At 31.4% G+C, this 24,439-nt stretch overlaps 1 protein-coding gene across 2 annotated transcripts in view; it reads right to left on the reverse strand.

Annotated features, from left to right (window-relative positions):
• The window catches only part of KLHL1 (kelch like family member 1), a gene marked incomplete at both ends in the record, with an annotated part of 240,056 nt that overhangs the window by 116,994 nt on the left and 98,623 nt on the right, over positions 1-24,439 (reverse strand). For both annotated transcript variants that reach the window (XM_084234749.1, XM_084234748.1), the window contains one exon: positions 16,485-16,681. In XM_084234749.1, the coding sequence (XP_084090875.1) occupies positions 16,485-16,681 (197 nt within the window). The remainder of the gene's footprint in view (positions 1-16,484; positions 16,682-24,439) is intronic.

Here is a 24,439-nt window from a genome sequence, read left to right on the forward strand (position 1 = left end):
CACTAAAGAATGTTACATGGGAATAGATTTAATTAGACTTAGATGTGAGGAGATAACACACTTAATGTAAGAAAAGTAAATAACAAAATGCTATTTTGCCTCTAATGAAAACTGTAATTCAATGTCTATAAAGCTCAAGAACAAGCAAAACAAAATAGTATGTTTTCAGGGATATGTACATATGTGATAAATATATTAAACTAGAGCAAATCTTATAAACACAGTATTCGTGGACTCTCCAAAGGGTAATGTTTGCCATGAGGAAAAACATGTAAACAGGATTTCAAGGAGCACATTGGTAGATGTATAGTTAATAATGTCTACTTTTAATTTGGGTATTATTATCATGGGATGTTATTTGAGAATTATAGTTTAAAGCATTAATTAAAATTCTAAGTTTCAAAGTTTACATGCTAAACCACTTAATAAACATGTGAACATTCAAAAAGAAAATATTTGAAAATATATGAATTTCAAATGCTACATAATAAAAATAACAACATATTAGATGAATTAACAGAAGATAATGCAAGGTAAGAAAAATGAGGAACTGAACAGAATAGACAATTCTAGGTAGAGGGACAAAGTCAGATTCTGTAAGAATAAAGGGGGTTAGAGAATAGTAATCAAGGTACCCCAAGATTCAAGTTCAGACAGATTCTATGGAAAATTGTGTTTATTGGAGTTAAACATTACAGGAATTTGGACAGAAACACTGAAACTTTATATTCTGGAGTTATGGTCAACTTGGCCACAGTTTCTGTGTCTTAGTGGAAGCTGAATCCATAATGCAATGGGGGTTCAAGAATTACTAAACTGGAGCTGTTTAGGGGTCGTGTTCTTCCTTGGAGGGCAGCTGTTAGAGTGTCATGATGTGCTTATGAAGAAAGTATACATTTTTAAGAGCTCTGTTAGAGATAGATCAAAAATTGCTTTCTTAAGATTTTTTACACATTTTTAAATACCAATTTTAAACAAAATCATTATTATTACTTTCATTGCTATTAAATTATGTTTTGAGCTGAATTTAGGAGATTTGGGAGCTGATGGAAAGAGAGTTCCTTGGTGGCACTAAAACTGTTGAGAAGGAATCAAGATAGGAGAATGAGACACAATATAGTGCAATGGTTAATATTATAGACTTTGAAATTAGTTCTCCTAATTTGAATCCTGGCTCTATCACTATTCAGTAATTTAATTGACTTTTCAGTGCCTTGGTGTCTTTAACTATACAGACACTACCTATCTGACAGAATTGTTAGGATTAAAATAGCTAATATATATTCATACATACACACACACACACACACGAAACACTTAGACCATTGTCCATTTAGAGGAATCTATTATAATGCTTTTATTAATATTATTTTGATGTAACTGTGAAGAGATTATAATTATTTCTCTTTTCTGCTAGATACAATGCAAAGAAATATATGAGACCTTTGTCTGATAGTCATCATTGAAGATTATTTAATTTTCTAGAAGAATATAACTAGTTTTGATTTACCATTTCTATTGATTAGGACTTGAGCTCTATGAAAAGGCATTTAACATCCAGAATAATGATAGATGTAAATGATTTCTGCCCTGGGTAAAGAGAAACCTTAAAGCTTATGTTTTATTGCCTTGTATGATGTTAAGCAGTTTTATATTTAACTTTGAAAATTTAATTTATTATCCTTTTTGGTAATGGCATTGGTCACCTTATACCAGTTTTACCAAATGTTGGCGAGAGTGTGGAGAAAAGGGAACTCTTCTGCACTGTTGGTGGGAGTGCAAACTGGTCCAACCACTGTGGAGAGCTGTGTGGAGATTTCTGCACCCCATTCTCCCTTTTTTTAATCTTTTGAAACATTTGAGGACTACCCTTCCTGTTTCAATCAAAAAGAACAATATCACTATGAATCTGTCTGATGATGGTACATAGAAAGTTTTATGTTTTGAATTAGACATCGACCTGTCTTTCTCCCTTCAGGTGGGATATTTTTGAATGATGACACCTGGATGAAATAAGTCTACTAAATTTCTCTTTTGACTTATACTGTGGACTGTCCATTCTTCTGTTCCACAGTATGTCTTGAGTTGTGAGTGCAAGGTGAGGAGCATAGGGTACAAGATAAACAAATATCCCTTAGTACCTTACTATCCCACAAATATCTTGGAGGTGGAATCAGTCTAAGCTCAGCTTCCTATAATTACTAGATAAGGCCTCAAAGTCAACTAAGCTGAGTCATTTTTTCATTAGCCTTTTCTCATTATTAAGCATTACATTAACCAAAATTTTGAAAAAGTAGAAAGAAAGCATATTGGTGAGATTGAATAAGGGCAAAGAGAACATTGATAATTTAGAGAATCAGATATTTTAATAGGAAACAAAAAGTCTAATGATAAAGGTTAAGATGATGAAAACAAGTGGACATTAGCCTGGAATAGTACTGCATGTATTCATTCTTCCAAAATTAGAAACAAACCTGCATGTGTTAACAGAAGTATAATAATGCCTCTTATTTGTGCTGTATGTTATACTTCTTAAAATATTATATATATGTGTGTGTGTTATGTGTATATATGTATGTATGTACTTCATGCAAACATTATTTTTCTTTAAATTGAGGCCAAAATATTTGCCATTTGTAATCCTTTTTTCCACTTTAGAATGGTTATCATCATTTTGGGATAATATTTCTTTAATAAAGTAATAATTTGATTGGAATCTTAAAAAATATACCCTAAGTTAACGATGAAGCATTGTTAATACTTATACTTTAGATTCAAGTTCAATATCTGAAATTAATTAGCTGGATGGGTATAGACATGGCATTTTATCTTGTATCATAGTCTTTACAATCTATAGAATATGAAGAATAGTTTCACCCTTCTCATAGGGGTGTTGCAATAATGCATTGAAAAGCCATGTGTGGAAAATCCAGGGAATGTCTCCAATAACTGTTAACTAAACATTCTGTGTTAGGTCCTTGACATTTGAGAAATTATGCTAATACTTATGTTTATATTTAACAATTGAAGATGTTAGATACAAAAACTATAAATTAAGTACATGATAAAAGAAAATGGCTTGCATCAGTAAATTAGTATTTTATAAATATGTAATTAAATGAGATTTTACTTTCAAAACCTTGTAATATGCATCTGTGTGTTTAATACTCATGAACTATACATATATCAAAATATATACAATATGAAATATTTCAAATCACATCATATTGTATATTGCATATTGATATTATAAATTTTCAGTGAAAGTAACTGTATATTTAATCATTAATGATATTTCAAACAGTGCAGTTAGGGGTTGTCAATAAACTAACCACTATGCTTTATTTGACTAAAATTATTTTTTCTGTCTAATGATATTTAGTTTGTCATTATTATTATAGAAATAAGTATTACTTTTCTTCTACACATTTTAATAACATTCTCAAAATACTGTATACTTTGTGTTATACCTTTGTAACAAGGTATATTTAAGAAATCCTGAGTGATTTAGTCTTACATTCTTAGAGAAACAGCAAACAAATCTAAAAGACAAAGGATAATTCACTCATGTGAAAGATTAAAACTTAAAGCAGATAAACAAAGTAAAAACCTTTATATTCTCAAATAGAATGGTAGTACCAGAGGGGCAGGGTATGGATGGTCAACTGTACAGTGGTAGATGGACATAGACTTTTAGTGCAGATCATGCTATACCATATACAGATGTCGAACTTTAATGCTGTATACCTGAAATATATGTTATATAAATCAATGTCACTTCAATACAAATTTAAAAAAAAAGAGTTGATTGTCAGGAATAAAAACTACCCGTAAAATTATTTAATTGGGAAAGAATAAAATAAATACAACTTGTATTTATTCACTTAAAAGTGGTGAGCCTACTTTTAAGTTTGTATCTATGGGAAATTTCATACTAGTTTAAACCTACCTAATATTTCACATAAGTTGCACATATTATCTTAATGAAAGATATATATATTATTAAAGGTGTCCTTAACCTTAATAATATCAAGTGTTTAGCTTGATTTGGGGACTTGCCATCCATCTATAATATTAGACCATGTGCTTCCTATAGTGTGAGTGACTCTGAACTTCAGAAACTTTCCCACATTTAATTAATCAGAATTGCACCTAAAGGAAAATTAAGGGATAAAGATATAGATCATTATGCATTTCTTGGCCATTGAGTATGAAAAAGACATATCAAATACCATGATTTTTATTAATTATATAGAAAAGCTAATTCCAATTAGGTTAATAAGTCATTACAATCAAATAATTATCATGTTAGTACTGTAACTATATATTTATAGGTCAAAAAATATACCCTTTAGAACTTTAGAAAAAATTCTTGAGGAAAAAAATATTGAGATAGGATTTAGTAGTTTTTAATTGAAATAATTGAGAAGGCAAGTCAAAAAATGAGGTAGAAAAAGTCTCATTGGGATAATGAACAATCAAAAATATAATTAAATTGCAATCCCATGTATAAAAACAATAGAAAGAATGAAATGCCTGGTAATACATTTTAAAAATACAAATGTGAAACCTATACACTAAAAACTAAATAACACTATTGAAAAAATTAAAGGCCTAAGTAAATAGGAATATCTAAGTAAATTAAATACCTCATGTTATGGATCAGAGTACTCAATGTTGTTAAGTAAGCAATACTCTTGAAATTGATCCTAGATTCAATGCATGTCTATAAAAATCTCAGTTGGTTTATACTTACCAATTGCCAAGTGATCCTCAATTTCATATGAAAATGTTTAGAAATTTATGAAAAGATAAAATAGGATGGGTAAAAAAATCCGGGAAAAAAATGAAGAAATTTCTCTTTCCAAAAATTCAACTTCCCCCCAAACTTCAAAATTTACCAATATAGTAAAAAAATATTATTGGGCTTCCCCTGGTGGCTCAGCGGTTGAGCGCTGGCTTGCGAAGTTGCCCGCAGCCTCTGCAGCGCAGGTTCTATTCCCGGCCACTGGGCGAGGGTCCCACATGGCGCGCAGACCTTTCCTGCCGCCTGCTGCTCCCCTCAGCAGTGTATTTCGTCATCCTGCATGCTCTGCTCTCCCCTCTGGCTCTGGTGAATTCTCTCACCCTCCCGCGCTTCTGACTGTACCCAGTGATTGTATAAATAAATAAATAAATCTTTGGAAAAAACATTATTATTCATAGAGGTGACAAAGTGTGAACAACTGAAATGACTATAAATGGACAAATGAATTTAAAAAATGTGGGATATCCATATGATGTTATTTCGTAATAAAAATAAATGATATGATATGCTACACGTGTATAAGTCTTAAAAACATTTGAAACAAAAGAAATCAGTCTCAGATGACCACAATTGTGTGTTTCAATTTTTATGAAACATCCATAATTAGAAAAAAAATCTATATAATGAGGAAGTAGATTATTGGTTGTCTAACACTTGGAGAGCTTGTTGGAGTGATGGAGTATAACTGTTAATTGTATGGGATTTCTTTATGAAGTGATTAGAATGTTCTAATTATGGTGATGGATGCACAACTCTGTGAATATATTAAATAGCATTGAATTGTATAATTTAAGTAGGTAAATTGCATGGTAGTTGATTATATCTCAGTATTTTATTTTCTATAAGCATAAAACATTTGAGAGCAGGAATGGTTATTCATTCCTCCAAAATCATTTGTTGCTCCCCTATTGATATCAGATAATGTTCTATTTGTGATAACATTAAATTTTTATTGCTTAATGATAAAATGGCACTTATCCACATTATCAAGAAATACACTTTCTTTTCATAGAATTACAGATTTTTGGAAAATCATAAGACCGTAAGGGACAACCAGGGACCTATATGGTCTCAAATAAATGTCATCATTTCACAGTTATTGAGAGTGATCTCAAGTGCATTGCTCAAAGACACAGTTTTATTAAAAAGAGCTAAAATGTCAAGTCTTAAATTTTTCAATGCATTTTATTCTTATGTTTTATATTTTTTTTCTCAAAAAGTGTTGAAATCTCAATTGCCTTCAGTAACCAGGAGAGAATAGAAAAGTTTTTAAATAAGCATGGGCAAAAATAAGATCATTGGCAAATTAAAGGGGCACTGGTAGGTACACAATCTGGACAAAGTTAATTAATAAATAAAAGAGTAACATCTAGACTTACAGCCATATGTTAAAGAAGAACTTGCAATATTATTTAATTTAACCTATCTAAAATCATTTCCACAGTGTCCAGGTCAAGACTTTCACATTTTCCCCCTGAAATCTCAGTGATATCCTAACTTCTGATACATTGTTCTAATAATGAATAGACTGTCACTAATTCTTATATTATTAATTGCAATTTTAGATCATAATATTTAATGTAATAATAAAAGTATATGATATACTGTTTCTTTTTGTGAAAAATCTTATTATAAGACAGTTTTAGTCATAGTCAAAATGTAAAGGTCTAGGTTAAAAAGCAACCGTTTTTTAACAGTTAATATTTGGAGAGAATTATGTTACTTGCAAAATCTAATTCTGATAATTTATATTAACTTTTAAAATTTATACAAAGAGAAGTCTAGGTCACTAGGCTTTAGTTCTTTGGTCAATAAGTACGTTTATTAACTGCTAATTTTGGTATTGAAGAATATTATTGAATTAAATATTAATAATTGGTTTATATTATCCTGTTCACCCTGGTTGGTTTATGGAGTTGGCAAGATTTTCATTTGTTAATGTATAGGAAAAGTCCTTCTATTTTTGCTTAGAGCCTGGAGCTTCATAGATTCCCATATTTATTACCTAAACTGCCAAGCAATACACTTATTGTGAGAATTTTATAGCTCTTAGTGTTGTTTAGCTTTACTTATTGTTAACAAATTTACTTGTACTAAGCTGGAATATACACTCAAACTTCTGCCTTTGTAGAATAAAATAAAGCAATAACTCTCAAAGCAATTTATGACTTAAAATGTAAAACTAGTAACTGTCAATTTATTATGATGGATTTCAAGTGAGTTCATCAAACTGTCCAATTTTGATTCTAAATTCTGTAGTAAAATAATATCATTTTTATGGCAAGTAATGTTTCAGTCTAGTGACAACTAAACCATCATATATCACTAAATGTCTTTACCTGTTGAAGCAGACGGTTCTAATGCACTCACGTCATTGGTCGCTTAAAAATCATGCTTTAGAATCATTGTGAGTAGTTGAGATTTCTGTGTTTTCAATATTTAATGACAGGCTCACTCCTAATCTTTCTGAATAACTGAGAAAGTGTAACTTGCCACATATTTCTTCCAGAAAAGAGGAAAGTACAGCATTGCATCCTCAAGTGATAGCTGTCAGTACATATGACAAAGCAAACTTAAATAATGATGATGATACGCTAATTTATATATATATTTTTTTTTCTTTAAGCTTTTTCATGCAATATCAAATTTACAAAAGGATAAAATGTCAAACAGCAGATTAATCACAATCATAATACAAGTGTATGTGCATATGATCTGTGGAAGAGATAGACTTTTATAGCAAGTTAAACAGAATTATTGTATTTACTAATTAAAAATATGTGATCCTTTGGTATAATAAATACAATTAATGCTGATACAGATGTATACTTGTATTTGTAAGTATTTGCATTTATTCCTTAATCAACAACTATATAAAATAAACCCTAAATTTATTTTATTCTAGACAATTGCCAACTTATTCTTCTACGGTTTATATTATCCCTGTTTCATAATCACTTAGATATTCTCATAAACAAAGTAAAAATAGAGACACTACTTAATCAATAATCAACTTTTTTTCCTTTTAAGTAAAACTGGAGAATAAATGAATTCTATATATTTGGAAGTTCTTTTAACTTTAGATCTAATTAAAGTGCAAAATTGTGTTAAAAAATTACTTAGCATAGTATAATATCTCGCTTGAGCCTTTATTAAGATTTAAGTCTACTTAAAATATGTACTGATGAAACAGTCCTTTTTTTAAATTATTGAGGTAACACTGGTTAACCCATGTGTATGATTCAGGAGAATATGTACATACCTCCAAAGAAATAGTGCATTTTACTTTAGAAGTATTTACTTCACAATCTTTAAGAAAATCCTTTTTACTATTTGTAAATTCCATAATTACAATGAAGCTAGAATGTAGTTTTTATGTGGGTCAACTAAACATTGCCTCACATATATATAAAAAAATAGTTGCAAATACTTCCGCTGAATTACTCAGTATGACCAGGATCTGAATCTAAGTCTTTAAACCCTTGTCAATTTCTGCTCTCTGTTTTCCAGACATTTTTAATTAGAATGTGGTTTTATATAATTTGCAATCATATATATATATAAATAGGATAAATGTGGCCAGTATTAATCCTTCCACTAGTGCATGCCCTGTGTGTCAGAGCATCAGGTTTGATATGTATTCTTTAATAACATAGTGACCTTCAAAGAAAATGAAATTTAAATAAGAATAGCTTTTGTTTGAAACACTCAAAATATTAAATGTTGGCCTGAATATGAGCTATATTCATTAAAATGTTTATTTAAAAAATATATTCACTGTAGAAGGAATTTGCTACCTGTTAAAAGGTTATGAAACAGATGATAGCAATTTTAATTAATTCTAAAGATAAAGGGTTCATCCAGTATGCATTTATTTTAATAAAGACTATGGGAAAAATTAGGTGCTTTATAAATATTTTTAACTATTTTGAGATAGAGATGATATATTTCACTTAAATTATTAATTTTCATATTTAAGTTGTTAACATGTATGATATCAATAGTATATTTGAAATTATGTCAAAGAAATCTTCCAAACATCATTTATAATGTATTTAAAATAAGAACAAATTTATCACATATTTATCACTAATTTATCACATATAAATTAATTTATGAGGTATCTAATAACTATGACTGTAGCAGTGAACAAGCCAGATGCAATTTGGTACCTCATGGAATATGTAATCTACTTCTGTGTATATGGTTAATATAGTCAAGGTAACTTGGGCTATGGGGGGCAAACAACTGATACTCCATTACAAGTTATTTTTCCTTGATTTTTCTGCTTTACAGTAAATTGCTGAAAACCTTCTTTTAAGAAAAGTATCAGCCCTATCTCTGTATATCCTGCCTATAAAGAACAGACTGGATTTCCCCTCTGGCAAAGATTGATTTATCATGTTTCTTGTGTACCATAATACATTCCTCTACCTTATATTCTTTAAAAAATTACTATTAAAGATTTCTGAGTGCAAGTCTAGTGCTTAATAGAGAAATAGCATTAAAGAAAAACTTGAGGAAAAGCATAAAAAGAAATTAGTTCCATAATATATGCTTCATTACCCCATCAGAAAATATAAATATTTCACATTATTTCATGATGCAAAAATTATTATAATAAAGTGAGCCTTTCATATACATAAAAAGTAATATTTTTCTCCAGCTAAACATAGTAAATAATTGATTTCATGTATTGAAGAACTGTGCTTTGCAAACTGAAAAAAAGCACTGAAGCTAAAATATTTCTGGCTTTCCTTCTTCTGACATCACATAAGCAGTCCTTTTTAGACTATTCTACTAATGTAGGAATAGTACTTATCACAGAAAACAATTCTGTAAATTAAAGGATTTAAATAATTCAACAATTAGTGACTACCAATTGTAACTTAGTGTGAAAATCTTTTATATGTGTGGTTATAGGATTTACTCTAATTTTAGTTCCCTTCCAAAACTTTGTTTATAATGTTGCTACACAGTCAACTCAACATATACAGCAGCTCTATAAAAAATTAAATCTATTACATGATAAAGAAAATATATATTTTAAAGTAGAATGTGTATGTTTTACAGAACTGTGTATTTTTCTATTTTATCTTTGGAATTTAGAAATAGCTTGGCAAAATAATTGAAATTAAAGATAAAATAAGCTAATGACAGAAACTTTAATATTAATGGAATATTTTTCAAGTAGAGAATATTCTTATTGTTATAAAGATTAACAACAATAAAGTGAGATGATGCATTTCTTAAAAAAAAAAAACAGAATATTCTCAAGTTTGGGTATGAAAATCTGAAAGGCAACATTTGAGAAACATCTATATTTGGCAAACTAGATTGTGTTTAAAATGGAGCTTTAAAATCTTACAATTTTTATTGGCTACACATAATTATGTTTAGTTTACTTAAGTTATCATAAATGAACACTTAGTGTGGTTATTTTATAGAACTAAAATTTTCGAAGTTCAATATAGTCAAAATGCAGTGACAAGAATGAATAATTATTTGTTATAATATTACTATTTACTATACATCTATATCAATATATCCAGGCTAATCTTAATATCTTGCTTTCACTAGACACTAAGTGCAATAAAAGTCAAAAGATTTAAATTTCTCCACTCAAATTGCAGTCTTAACCAGTAGACTAGAATGTTACCAAATACTATGTATTACAACACAAGCAGAAATTGCCAGTGTCATCTAATTTAGGGACAGAGCCAGTAAACAAAAACAAAGGAGAAAGCAAGGTACTTCCATTTACCTGAGTTTCACATGCCTCTTGTGATCATTAAACATCAGTAGTAGCTGTCTTCCAAGACACTTATTCTCACCCTCATAACTTCATTTCTTACTAATTTACCAAAAATATTTGCAAGTAAAATTTTACTAATTTTTAGGTTGGTGTTTCTATATATTAAACTTGTTATTGATACCATGTATGTATATGAGACACTAAAAAGGAGTAAGAAAAAAAGTAATATAACATTCAAAAAAAATGAAGTGCTAATGTATCACATAATAATCCTGAGAAAAAATGTAAGTGAGGAGAACTTTATTTTGATGCCTTGGACAAGCAAAGGGATTTAAAATTATATTCCATTTATTCTCCCAAAGCAAACTCCAATTTATGGTTTGTTAGAAGGGTTACTGGTAAAGATGAAAAATCATGCTGCTAGCTAGAAACTGTGAGAAATGTCAAGAATTTCAGCACTCTGTACAAAAGCACATAAAGTTTGTTCTTTTTGTCCTTGCATTATTCTAAGGACTCTCAAGGACAAGTGAATGATATACAGGCTTCTTATTTAAGAGCACAAGCTACACTTGCACTGACTCTGGCAGGCTTGAACCCCAGTTCTGAGACTTCTACTTTCAAGGTTACATTGAGTGTGTTAGCCTCTAGGTAGTCCTATTGCCACTTTTTCTGCTTCCCAGGGTAAACATTGTAGTGTTGCAAGTCAGGCTTGTACTACTAGGCAGAAAGTGATAGTAGAGTGAACAGGGAGATGAAAAAACTGAAGAACAAAAATCCTCATGGAGTTCTTTGGTCTTATCTATGTATCAGGTTTATCACATCAAGTTGTTGATGTTATCCATGTTTTGTAGTGTTTGGGATATCAGAAGTCTGACTCATAATTATAAGTAAAATGTAATCCATGGTACATTCATTTATGTTAATTAATAAAGCACAACTATGTGGTAAGATATTCTAGTATGGGTATGGTCCTGAGTAAACCATTTAATATTTCTGAATATTAGATTTATCACTTCTAGAATGGATATAATATATATCTTGCAGGGGATTTTGAAAGGTTGAAATATCTCTAACACCTAGAATGACAACTGATGTATAAAATATACAAGAACTGGCAGAACCACCAGTAGTGATTAGCATTGTCATCAAACACAATGACAGAAGCTAGTTATTCAGGCTCTCTTTTTATTTGTCACTCACCCAATAAGTATGTGTGTGAATAAACACATGGACCCCTAGTGAGGTATTAATCTTTATTCTTGGTCTTTCTTTTCCTCTCCTGTTTATGGTAATCTGGAGACACATTTGAAATTAAACCTTTGTCTTTGCTTGCTCAAAAGCTTTCAGTGACATAAATTATTATATTCAATATAAAAATCTAAATCATTAACAAAGTCTCCAAACCCCTGCAAAATTTGACTGAATTTCCATCTTTATTATTTATTTCTTTCCCCTCCCCTCCCTACCATGTCATCACACTTGAATTTGCTCAGAGTAAAGTTCCATCCTACATCAGATCATTGGCAAATCCATTTCCTTCTGCCATGGACATTTTTTGCCAACTCCTCAGCTGACTAATTCCACTTGAACATTTTCAACTCACTGTAAACAATCCTTATTTAAAGGAGGCTTTCCCTGTTTTACCTATTCATTGGATCTTATGATCTTATGATTTACCTTTTCAGAGTTACTATATCTACACATATGCACATATGTATACATATAACTGTTGCTTATAGTCACAATTAATTTGCATTCAACATATTCAACTTTCTGTAAATCCAACATATGACTATTTTGTTATCATCATATCTGCAGAGGTCCCCATTACAACTGTATTTCATAGTCATTGACCTACTACTCACTTCACTATTCATTTAACAATGAACACTATGTAAAGTCATCTAACTAGGCACTTTGAGAAGTTTATGAAAACTTTCCATACCCTAAATGGAAGTAAGCCACATCAACAAGGACAAAAATATATTGTAAAACCAGTAACCAGTAAGTACTGTAATTGCTGTGAGACAGTATAAGGGAACAGAGTTTTGGAGGTAGTGCTATTTTATATAGAATATTCTGAGAAAAGATTTCTGTGGAAGTAAAATTTGAATTTGAATGCAGCATAGGAGAAAGGGACATAATAGTTTTGTAGGAGGAGGGGTGAGAATAAGGGAGGGTGTTGGAGAGCACAATGGACTTTTAGAGGATTGTGGGATCTTTGGTGGTGGGAGTGCTACAGTGACTCTACCTGAGCAGGGAAATCCTATACTGTTTCAGCACTGGCAAAGATGTGGAACAATGGTTCTTCAAGAACAATAAAGAAAGTTATAAAATAAATATAAAAAATTTAAAAATGGTAGAAAAGTGTTTCCAGCAGAGGGAAGAAAGAGTTATATTGTTCTTAGAGTAGTCAAAAAAACAGCATAAAGATCAGTGTGTCTTAAGGCTGTGTGGACAGTGGTAATAACAGTAAAATATGTGATTGGAAAGAAAGAAATCTATATATGTACTCTTGTTAAATGACTGAATTCATGAGTGTTGACTGTCACGATCCTAAAGTTACAAACAAGATGAAAACTAGAATTAACACATTACAATGCAATAGACACTTTGTCAGAGCAAAATAAATTTCAACAGAGAATACTTAATATCTGAAATAAGGAATTTGCAATACCTGTTGTGCAAACAGGTCATAGAGACATAAAAAGATAATTAATTGCGCAAGAAGTTTATGATGACATCATATTATCCTAAAGAAAGGAACACTAAGATTTCAAATAAGAATAAAATTAAAAATTTTAAAATAAAATTAAAAATTAAAAGTTTTAAGATTTTTTTATGCATTGATATAATTAAACTGGAAATTAGGTATGCAGAATTAGATATTACAAATTTCCAGAGAAGGGAAATGTATGTAAAGTATAAGTAAAGGAAATTCACAGGATATGTTTAAGATAACTCAATTCCAGTTATTTGAGGGAAAATACTCAGGGAGCAATTTAGAGAATAGGTATGGAGGATCATGCATATCAAAATATGGCATTTGAACCTGCTATTTTTTGGGTAAGCATTGAAGATATTGTTGGATTAAGAAAATAATACACCCTGTATTCTGTCTAAGAAAAATTGTGGATAAGGAACTGGAGGTCTGTACTATTGTTAAAAGTCTGTGGAAATTAAGATTAGGTAACTTTCTACTAATGATTTCAACCTTCAGTTCAATTGTTCCCTAAAGCACTACTCTGCAGAGGCCATTCCTCAAGAATCTCCAAAAGATTTCAATCAAATGTCTCAGTCTATATCAGTGAAATAAATCATTTCAAAGGTTGCTTGGGAGTTATTTCGACTTTCCTTCTGTCCACATATCTGCCTATAATTGTGCTTAGAGAATAATGACTTTCTCTTCTCTTCCACCTTCTATATCTTGTGGAAATGCTTTTTTTTAATATATACTACTAAGGTGAAAAACAAAACAGAAACACTTAAATGTTAACTTTTTTAGACATGAGTTAATTTTATCAAATATAGGAAGACAGTTATTTTCATGCCCTAATATTATTCAGTCACAAGCCCCAACAGTTTTCCATATGATATGATTATAAAATATTCACTATTCCTCTTATTCTCATCTGCTTTTGCTTGCCACTCTTTAATGCCTTTAAAATGTGGTGTCCAGAATTCAGCACAGGACTCATAATGAAATCTGACTAGTAGAGTACAGGGGAACTGTTTCTCTTAATTATTTTGTTACTCTCTGCATATTCATGCAGCCAAAGTTTAAATTAATGCTTTAGAATTAGTTTCACAGTTCTGCTTAATATGGAGCTTGCAATCAAAATTTTCCAGTATTTTGCACATGAACCAATGCCAAACTGCTCACCTTCCACTAATAGATTTTGAAATCATTCACACAAAATCAATAGTCAAACCAAATAAATAAGTGACATTTCCAAAGGAAAGAGAAAATTATATAAATAGTAAAGGCATATAAACAGCAAAGTGAGATCTGATGCCAATGATGTTAAAAGGTCAAGTAAATTAAAAATAGAAAATAAATAATTCTTATGAAATAAATAAAAAATAAATAATTGCAGTCAATAAAGAAGCTAATTCAGTCCCTGAGGTAATAGGAAAACTGGAATGACTTGCTACTAAATCAAGTGTTAAAATTGAGAGAAAATAGTAATCTATGAAGACAAGTGTTTAGTAAATTTTTTCACTAAACAGTAACCCATGAGCATCTGGAGAATACTGGAGCTTCATGTTTCCAAAATAATTTGAAATTACTTAAATTTCAAGAGACATGATGCACAAGTAAGTTATTCATAGTCTCAAAAATAACACAGAGATGTTTAAAAAGTTGAGTTTCTTAGCATGAATTCTCTATTTCCATTTAAAATATATTTTACTATGGAGTATACATTTTAAAGTGTCAAGAAAAAAGTATGCTACTATTGTGTGATAAATTGTAGAAAAACCTAAGCAGCTGCAAGAAAAACATTTTTATTAGTAAATTAATAATTCCAAACTAGACCAGAAGGGACAATCATCCCCCCTGGATATGGAGGCATGTTGTTCTTTGGGTTAGCTAAACTAGAGCTCTTAATTGTAATGAAATGTGCTTAATTAAATAACTGCAGTTGGACTTGATATTTTGGTTGATGAAATATTTGTTTCCACTCATTTTATATGGTTCATAAAATTTCAATAGTTGCCCAGTAATCTGTCATGGATTATTTTGAAAATAAAATTCTGACAATCAAATTAAAAAGCATGTATCTCCTTCCTTTTATTTCTATATTTTCATTTAATATACTAATCTGCTTAAAAAATTAAAAAAAATAAAATTGTATTAAAATGCTACCCAAGACAAATAATTAGAAAACTTATATGACTGTCATTAGTGATGTGATATGGTGTTAAGTCTCAAAATAAGTTTTTTTAAATAAATATCGATGATGCATTTTAATGAGATCATTCTTATATAAATTCTCCCCTTTGAGGGAAGGTAGAGTTTTCTACTTCATAATTGCTTGTTTCAATAATGACAATCAAAACATTAATATGTTACTAGCAGCAATAGCAAAAATGGCTGCCATTTTATATATAACTTAATATATGCCAGTCATTAAGTGCTTTTAGCATGATTATTTCTAAGTCATGAAACGATGAATATGTAACTGTTGCAGCTCTATATTCCATTCTAGAATGGAGATATTAAAGAATGTGTCACATCATCAAGTTCACATGTTTAAAATGTACAATTCAAACATTTTTTATAATCATTATAAAGCTGTTAAAATACTCACATACCTACATATATGTGTGTATGTATAAGCAAATATAAAATGTAAAATAGTCATAAATTATATTAGGAATATTTATTGAATTATATTTGATTCAATTAAAATCCCCCCCAAAAGGTTAAGTCTGTTAATATATATCTCTAAATATATTCCCTTAATACAGATTTCCCAGGAATTCTGGAATCCAATATTCAAATACTCTGTTGTGTCTTGTAAGAGCACTATCCCATCATGTGGGACCCCACCTCATGACCTCATTTGAACCCCATTGTTGCCTGAACATCCCATCTCCATTACATTGGGGGTTTAGAATTTCAATATTGAATTTTGATTGATACAACTTACTCCACAGTAGAGAACTAGCAGAATAAAATGCAAAACAAAAGTTTTTGTGGTACAAAAAGTAAATAAAACCAAAAAGCAGCAATGAAGCCCATTATGGTGACTTTCTACTTTGAGATTATGAAATACTGTAGGGTACATTTTACCCAATTAGATAAATGTACGAATACAAAACTCAAGTTAAACTAAAAATGTTCAATGCAGTGACAATTTATTTTAATTTCTGGTAATACACTGATATCTTTATTATTGAAATATTAAATTTCCTTACCATTGTGTAGCTGTGAGCCACCTTCATTAATTCAATGCATCCTTGAGCATCAGCAAATGCTCGGATTCCTAAACAATTAGATGGATGTAAAAGCTTCATGAGGAAATGGCAGCAAACTTCTACTACTTGAGGAAGCTGAAGAAGGCATGCTGCAGCAAGAAGATTTTCAATGGTGTCCTCTTTTAGTTCCAAGCAACCTAAACAATAAGGGAAGAGCATAATAAAATTGCTTAAATTAAATAACATGCATGGTTGCATTATTCAAAAAAGCATTTCAATCTTCTAGAAAATATATTAATTTGGATTGATAATCAAGATAAATATAACTCATTAATGGCCAACAAAGTGGTTTTAAGCACTTTGAGTTTTTTAATTCATGTGATGCTCAAAATCATCAACTATACACAAATGCAGTTTTGGCTAAAATATCAGTAAGTGTTTACTTCCACAGGAATTATAACCATTCATTTGATTGTGAATTAAGCAAAAAAAAAAAAAAAAAAGAGAGAGAGAGAATGTTCAAAATACATATTTACAAGATTAGGAAAGTAGAAGAGTCACTGTTTCTGAAAATATACACTTATGTCTTGAATGAAATATCTATGTTAAATTCACATATTTTACATATTTATATACAAATGTGTTGGAAATTGCTAATTATATTTAATTAATTCTACCAAAATTTATAATTATTAATAATTTTCTTTAAGTCACTTATCTTAACCTCAAAAACTAAGCTTTTCAGTATTTCCTCATTTTCTGAACTACAGTGGACTTGGATAATGTTCATTTGTCATTCAATGTCATTTCATTAAAATGATGGGAAATATGGGAAATAAATGATTCTTTTTTTTTTTTTTAATAATAGAGGCATGTTCATTTATTTGTTTGTTTTGTTTCTACATGCACTGGGTACAGACAGAAGCGCGGGAGGGTGAGAGAATTCACCAGAGCCAGAGCGGGGAACAGAGCAGGCAGAAAAATTCCAAGCAATAACCTACTCCAGAAAATGGCAAGCTACAACAGAAGGCCAAATTTGGCCTGATGCTTATTTTCATACAATGCTTGTACTTAAGAACAATCTTCACATTTCACATGGTTGGAAAAAAAAATCAAAGGGGCGGCAGGAGAGGTCTGCGCGCCATGCCAGGGATCAAACCGGCATTGCAGAGGCCGCGGGCAGCTTCGCAACCCAGCGCTCAACCGCTGCGCCACTGGGGAGGCCTGGGAAATAAATGATTCTTGACCTGGGTAACTATGTGGAGTCAGCGCTTTCTCCCCATATCTGTGAGTCTTCTCCGAATGTTCCAGTCTCTCTTTTTTTTTTTTAAGCTTCTTTTCTTTTCCTTTTTTTTTTTTTTTAAGATTCATTTATTTATACAAGCACTGGGGTACAAGCCAGAGGCACGGAAGGATGAGAGAATTCACCAGAGACAGAGCAGAGAGCAGAACAGTCAGAAGGAAGGACTGAAATACACTGCTGAGGAGAGCAGCGGGCGAGACGGGAGAGGTCTGCCACATCATGTGGGAATCTCCCTGGCCGGAAGGGAATCGAACCCACGATGCAGAGGCTGTGGACAGCCTTACAGCGCTGCACTCAACCTGCTGTGCCACCGGGGAGGCCCCTGAGTGCTCCAGTCTCTGAGAAGAGACTCTATATGTATTTCCCATACAGTATTTCCCATAGATGTGCAAAACATATTCAAAAATATGCTTTATAGATTTTGCGCAAATTCAGTATGAAATCAAAATTCATATATTACATTTACTTTTTAGGTCCCCTTAGTTCTTCTGTAGTTTAGAACAGTCTCCCAGCAATTTTGTCATTCACGGTATTTATATTAGTGAAGGGTTCGGACTGCTTGTTTTGTAGAATTTTTCATTGTGGATTTGTCCTTATTTCCACATGATGAGATCTGGCTAAAACCTTTTTTGCTAGGTCATCAGATAGGTGATGTGCCTTTCTTAGTAGTTTATAGGGAGAGCGACAATGATCCCTTGGTGGTGGTTATTAAGTTTGGTACCTTGTTTAAGGCAGGGTCTGCCAGATTTATTTTTCTTTTATTATTAATAAGTAATCTGTTGGGTGAGGGATAACCCTGCTTTCAAACATGACATTTTATCCATAACTTAACATGTTTAATAGATAAAGAATATTATGTTTTATTTATGAGTTTCACTGAAAGACTGAGACAGCAAAGGAATCTAAATCAAGCTTCCCAGTGTAGCAAGGGATTAGGTGAAGGGAAAAGAAGCAGGGAAAGTTAAATAAACTGAAAGGAACACTGAATGAAGCAAAATTAAAATGTTCTTTGGATTACATATTAATTTTTCAACTAATTAAACTACACAAACTCTAGTTTTGTTACAAAAGTAATAGCTATTTCAAATTCCAAGATTTTACTAAATGTGCAAACATCTTATTGTTCAGATATTATCAACTATAGAATATTGAATAATAATTTGGCAGGGCATTCATTTGCTGATAGCGATAAAATTCCACTAGGAGTCTGTAGTTTATATTATCAGTAATGTTATTCAATAAAAACTGAAATGGAATATTCATCTGAAGTTGAAGAATTCACCTACGTTTCAATGATTTTAAGATTAATTATATAAGTACAAATATTTTGATATATATAGTTTAAGGTTTATGGATTATTATATTAAATAAAAAGCATTTTATAAGTTACAAATTCCCATATTTTACAATTTGACAATTTAAGAGTTTGATTTATTAAATATGTGCCTATAATAAAAATATAGAGAAATAACATGAATATATTATTATTTATAATTGATCTAGATATGATTTATATATATATCACAATATATACCAAGTATGTTTACCAAAATAACTAAATAACTGAAGATCTTGAGAAGAGTTTTTCAGACTTTTGAGTAAGATCATAAAAACGATGGTTGCATACTTCTTAGCATAGATCTTGTGAAAATCATATTAAAGGGATGAGTGCATGTGGTATAGCTTTTTTTTAAAGATTTATTTATTTATGCATACAAGAGCTGGGGTACAGGCCAGATGTGCAGGGGGTGGGAGGATTCACAAGAGACACAGTAGGGAACATAACAGACAGAATGAATGAAGTACACTGCTGAGGGGAGCAGCAGGCAAGACAGGAGAGATCTGCCTCGCCAAGTGGGCAGCTCCCTGGTCAGCCAGGGATCGAACTCATGCTGCAGAGGCTGTGGACAGCTTCACAGCAGTGTGCTTAACCCCTTGCACCACCAGGAAGGACCAGTATAGCTTTTATTTATTTTTAAATTGTATTTTATTGAATTAATACTGGTTTGCATCACTATACTTGATTTAGGGATTTAAGTACACACTTCATCAGATATACGTTACTGCACCACAACCACCACCAAAGTATACCAACAATCTCCCACTAGCCAGTTGGTACGATTTTCATATACTTCATTTTACTGTGAATTCATAAAATTGCGAGCATAAATTTCTTTAATTTTAATTAACTAGTTTTTCTCACTAGCACTTGTGAAGAAAAGAATACAGTAGTCCCGAACTGCACTCTTTGAAAGGCCTACTTGAAAGATTTGCTGTTAATTAATGGCATTAACAATACAAATTCCATTAACAATACAAATTCCCCACTGCGCATCAACTTTGGTAAAACAATATGATTTATACTGACCACCTATTTCCTTATGATTGTGTGGAATTTGTTTATATGCTAAGCAGAGTCACCTATGTGATTAACCCTAAAATAAATGTAAAAAGATACACATAGTAGTATTTGCAACTATGTCTTTATCTTTTCATACTGACATTTTAAAAGTGAGTCAGGGGCCTCCCTGGTGGTGCAAGTGGTTGGGCACAGCATTGTGAAGCTGTCTGCAGCCTCTGCAGTGCTGGTTCTATCTCCACTGTACTCAGAGCAACCCACGTGGCGAGCAGATCTCTCTTGTCTCACCCGCTGCTCCCTTCAGCACTGTATTTTGTCAGTCTTCCTATTCTGTTCCCCGTTCTGTCTTTGGTCAATCCTCTCACCCTCCCTCGTATCTGGCCTGTACCCCTTTTTTGTATAAATAAAATAAATCTTTTAAAAAAAGAAAAAAAAAAGTGAGTCAGAGATATTATTTTTGTTTATTACACAACACGAGATGTAAAATATTTATTTGTATAAACAAGCAATTATTTAGTCCAAATTCCAATATTGGGTCTAGCACAGAGCTTTATAATAGTTTAGATACAACTGTAGCAGGGCATTTTCCCATACATTCCCCTACAAAAAAAGGAGAACTTTGAAGGTCTCATAATTTTTCTGTAATCTTCAAAAGTTATTTATTGGCAATTTTGGATTCAAATTTAGAGAATATAAACATTGTTTATTTCAATAAGTTAAAATGTTCTACTTGTTTCAACTTGGAATAGATCCATGAAAGGATCCATTTGTAAAAGCCAGAAGGCACAAATGGAATATTAGCAAATGTTGAGCTTGAATACACACAAATTGAGCTACCCCACGCATGATATATCTATAACCTGGCCACTTATCTGATAGACTTAAAAGGCAAAAAAGCAAAATGTGCCAACTATTTGACTTAAAATGAACTTAAAAAAACCATGAATACTGTTAAGAAAAGTAATTCTATATATTAGTATTCTATATATTCATTCAAAGTTAAATTTTAAGGCATATTACACCCAAATAGCTTTGAGTGTACTAAGAGGAAAAAATCTGTTTTTTTTTTTTTTTACTTTAGGCACCAAAGAAAATTGATTAAAAGATATCTGTTACCTGGATGAAACTTCAGGTAGCTAGGACATTTATGACTATTGTAAGAGAAAACCCTGAGAAAAGATTTCTTGAATAATGAGGAAATATTTATAACATCTTGACAGGTCTAGGGGAATGTTGTCTTTAGAACTGATTAACTGAAAGGCTCAACACATCATTAGGAAATAGCTGTCTCCTCAAGTGCTTTGCTGTTTCCCTCATGGTTGCCATAGTTTCAAGTTTCAGATTCAGATAGAAAACACACATTAAAAAAAAAAAATAAGGAAATATCCCTTCATGTATATTTCTCTTGTATCACTGAAGAAATATTTACTAAAATTTCTCCCAAAAGTCTTTTCTTCATATTGCCTTGGCAAAAATTGTACCATATGACCATGAATAAGTCAGTAATTAACAATGCAATAAAATCCTAATGATTTATTTTGAATCTTTACACATTATATTGATAGAGTCATTCTCCCTTTTATAAACCGGGGTTTAAGAATTGAGTGACTTTGGAATAGAGTACCTTCAATGTATGCTACATTTATCTGTAGTCTCACCTTAAGTAAACTGTATTTTTTTTAATTATTATTATTATTTGGGGTGTTCCAATCACTTATCAATTGACTTGTCTTATTTTCTGTAAGAAGATATAATTAAATTTATCCTATGTTGTAATGGAGCTTTATAAGATAGAATGGCAAGGGGAAAAAAACAAAGATTATAAAAGAATATGAATCTCTGCTGTTCTATTCTTTATTAGACAATGCTATCCTATTAACAACTGTGCTGTATATGTCATCTATAACATCAGTGACATTGTGGGCCTCCCTGGTGGTGCAGCGGTTGAGCGCTGGCTTGCGAAGCTGCCCGCAGCCTCTGTAGCACCGGTTCGATCCCCGGGCTGCTCCCCGGCCACCAGAGGAGGGTCCCACATGGCGCACAACCCTCTCATGCCGCCCGCTGCTCCCCTCTGCAGTGCTGGTAGTGTACTCCGGTCCTCTGCCTGCTCTGCCCCCCGCTCTGGCTCTGGTGAATTCTCTCACCCTCCTGCGCTTCTGACTGTACCCAGTGCTTGTATAAATAAATAAATAAATCTTAAAAAAAAAACAAAAAACATCAGTGACATTGAAAAACATGAATGTGTTGATCACATAGGTACAAAACTGCCTATAAAATGCCTGAGGCAAATTAAATTATTTATTGATCTATACCTATCTAACCATCTGAGATTCAGTTACCATGTCTACCATTTGGGAAAGAAAGAGAAATAATATCATTGTCACACTAGAAATTAAAATTAAATATTTCCATCTTAGTAATCAATAGGGATTTAGAAATAAGCTTTTATCTTAGAGTACTTTTAAATTTACAGAAAATTAACAAAGATATGAATGATACTTTTCATATAGCACAAACTTTTCCCATGTTATTAATATTTTATCATAAATTAATGAATCATTATTGTTATAGTATCATTAACTAGAATTCATACATTACTTCCTTAGATTCTCTTACCTAATGCCCTTCTACTATTCCAGAATCCCATGCACAATATATTTCATGGAATCATTATATATATCCTCAGACTCCTCTTTTCTGTAGCAGTTTCTCAGACTTTCCTTATTTTTGATAACTTTGACTTATTTTTCAGTCATAAGAGTGCTTTACTTAACAAGATGATAAATTGCCTCAAGTCCTTTATATTTAAAAATTTCATCAGTGAATTTTATATAAATGTATAATGTAAGTATAAAATGAGGAGTAGTGGTCAAGTGTTTTCCAGAATATTCCTCAATTGGAATCTGTCTGATTATGATGGCACTGGGAGTATGGGCTTTTGGTTTCTTTACATCAAATCAAGAGTACTTACTGTCAACATGAGTTATCAGTGTTGATGTCAACTTGGATCCTTTGGTAGAGGTAGTATTTGTCATGTTCCTGAACTACAAAGTTACTCTTACACTTGTTCCCATCCTGTGCTCTCTGGAAGAAGCCCCCTATGTACAGACACACTAATGAATTATAAAATTATATGCTATCTCCATGAAGACAGAGCAATTACATAGGTGATTTGGATTCTACATGGGAGATTTGTATATTCTCTGTCATTTATTTACTAAATCAATAAATATTTGTATCAATAAATCTAAAAGACTTTGAGTTCCAAAAAGGACAAGAGAGTTCAGGAAATTTTGGTTTGCAACATTTAATTTTTTAGTAAGTGTACATTTATTTTTAGCAGTTAACAATATAAGTTGATGCTTACTACAATTAAGACTTTTGTGGACATCAAATTGATCCTTATTGTAATATGTGCTAAATTACTGGCATCCTGATCTCTCCCTTCTTTCTCTAATATCTCTCCATTTTTCCTCATCCCCAAAGAAGATCATGCTTGTCCTCTAATGAACATAGCAAACTAATTTTAGGAACAATGACAATCAGTATATGTGTAATTCTGTAGTCTAGGAGCTTATTAACCAATAAAAGATGTTTACATGCCTTCTGCCACAAGAAAATCATGGTGTACATTTTGTGAGTACTAACTCTATCTCATAGTTCAAGGGTTTACTCTTTAGAAAGTTAGGGCAATATTTATGTAAGGATCAGTAAAAAAGTAGTCACAACAAAAAAGATCATCTTTTTTATCCATTACTACCTCCCTACATTTGTCTTTAGAAATTCCATTGCCTGTCATATCAGAACCAATAACGTCAGTGGTTCTTATATACTCAAATTGTTTTAAATCTACTGTCCTTACTTATCCATCATTTGGAAACAATAAGGAATTGTTCACTCAGTAAAAATATTGACTTTGAATATTTTCTTGAATACATTATTGTATAGGTGTTTAAGTTCCTTAAATTTAATAAGTATGCCTTTTAGTGAGGTCAGTCTCCCCAGAAGGGTTAAATATTGTTTTCTCAATATGCCGAGACCAGGAGTTTTCCAATAAGTTCCCCCTTGATATGAACTAAACATCTATCATGTACCTATGAGCAATGCAGAATATTTTAATTTAAAAGCAATAAAAGTCTTAGAAGTGTTTTGTCCTTTGTCCTATTTCCTAATCAAAGAAACAATCACTGCTACCCATTTTATGACTCAGAAAAATGTAGTAGTTCATGGTATACCATTCATCCAAGTGAATGTAGGTTTATCAATGAACATGTCCTCTCTATGTGAGAATCT

The sequence above is a fragment of the Talpa europaea genome (genome assembly GCF_964194135.1).
Source record: "Talpa europaea genome assembly, chromosome: 6".
NCBI classification, from domain to species: Eukaryota; Metazoa; Chordata; class Mammalia; order Eulipotyphla; family Talpidae; genus Talpa; species Talpa europaea.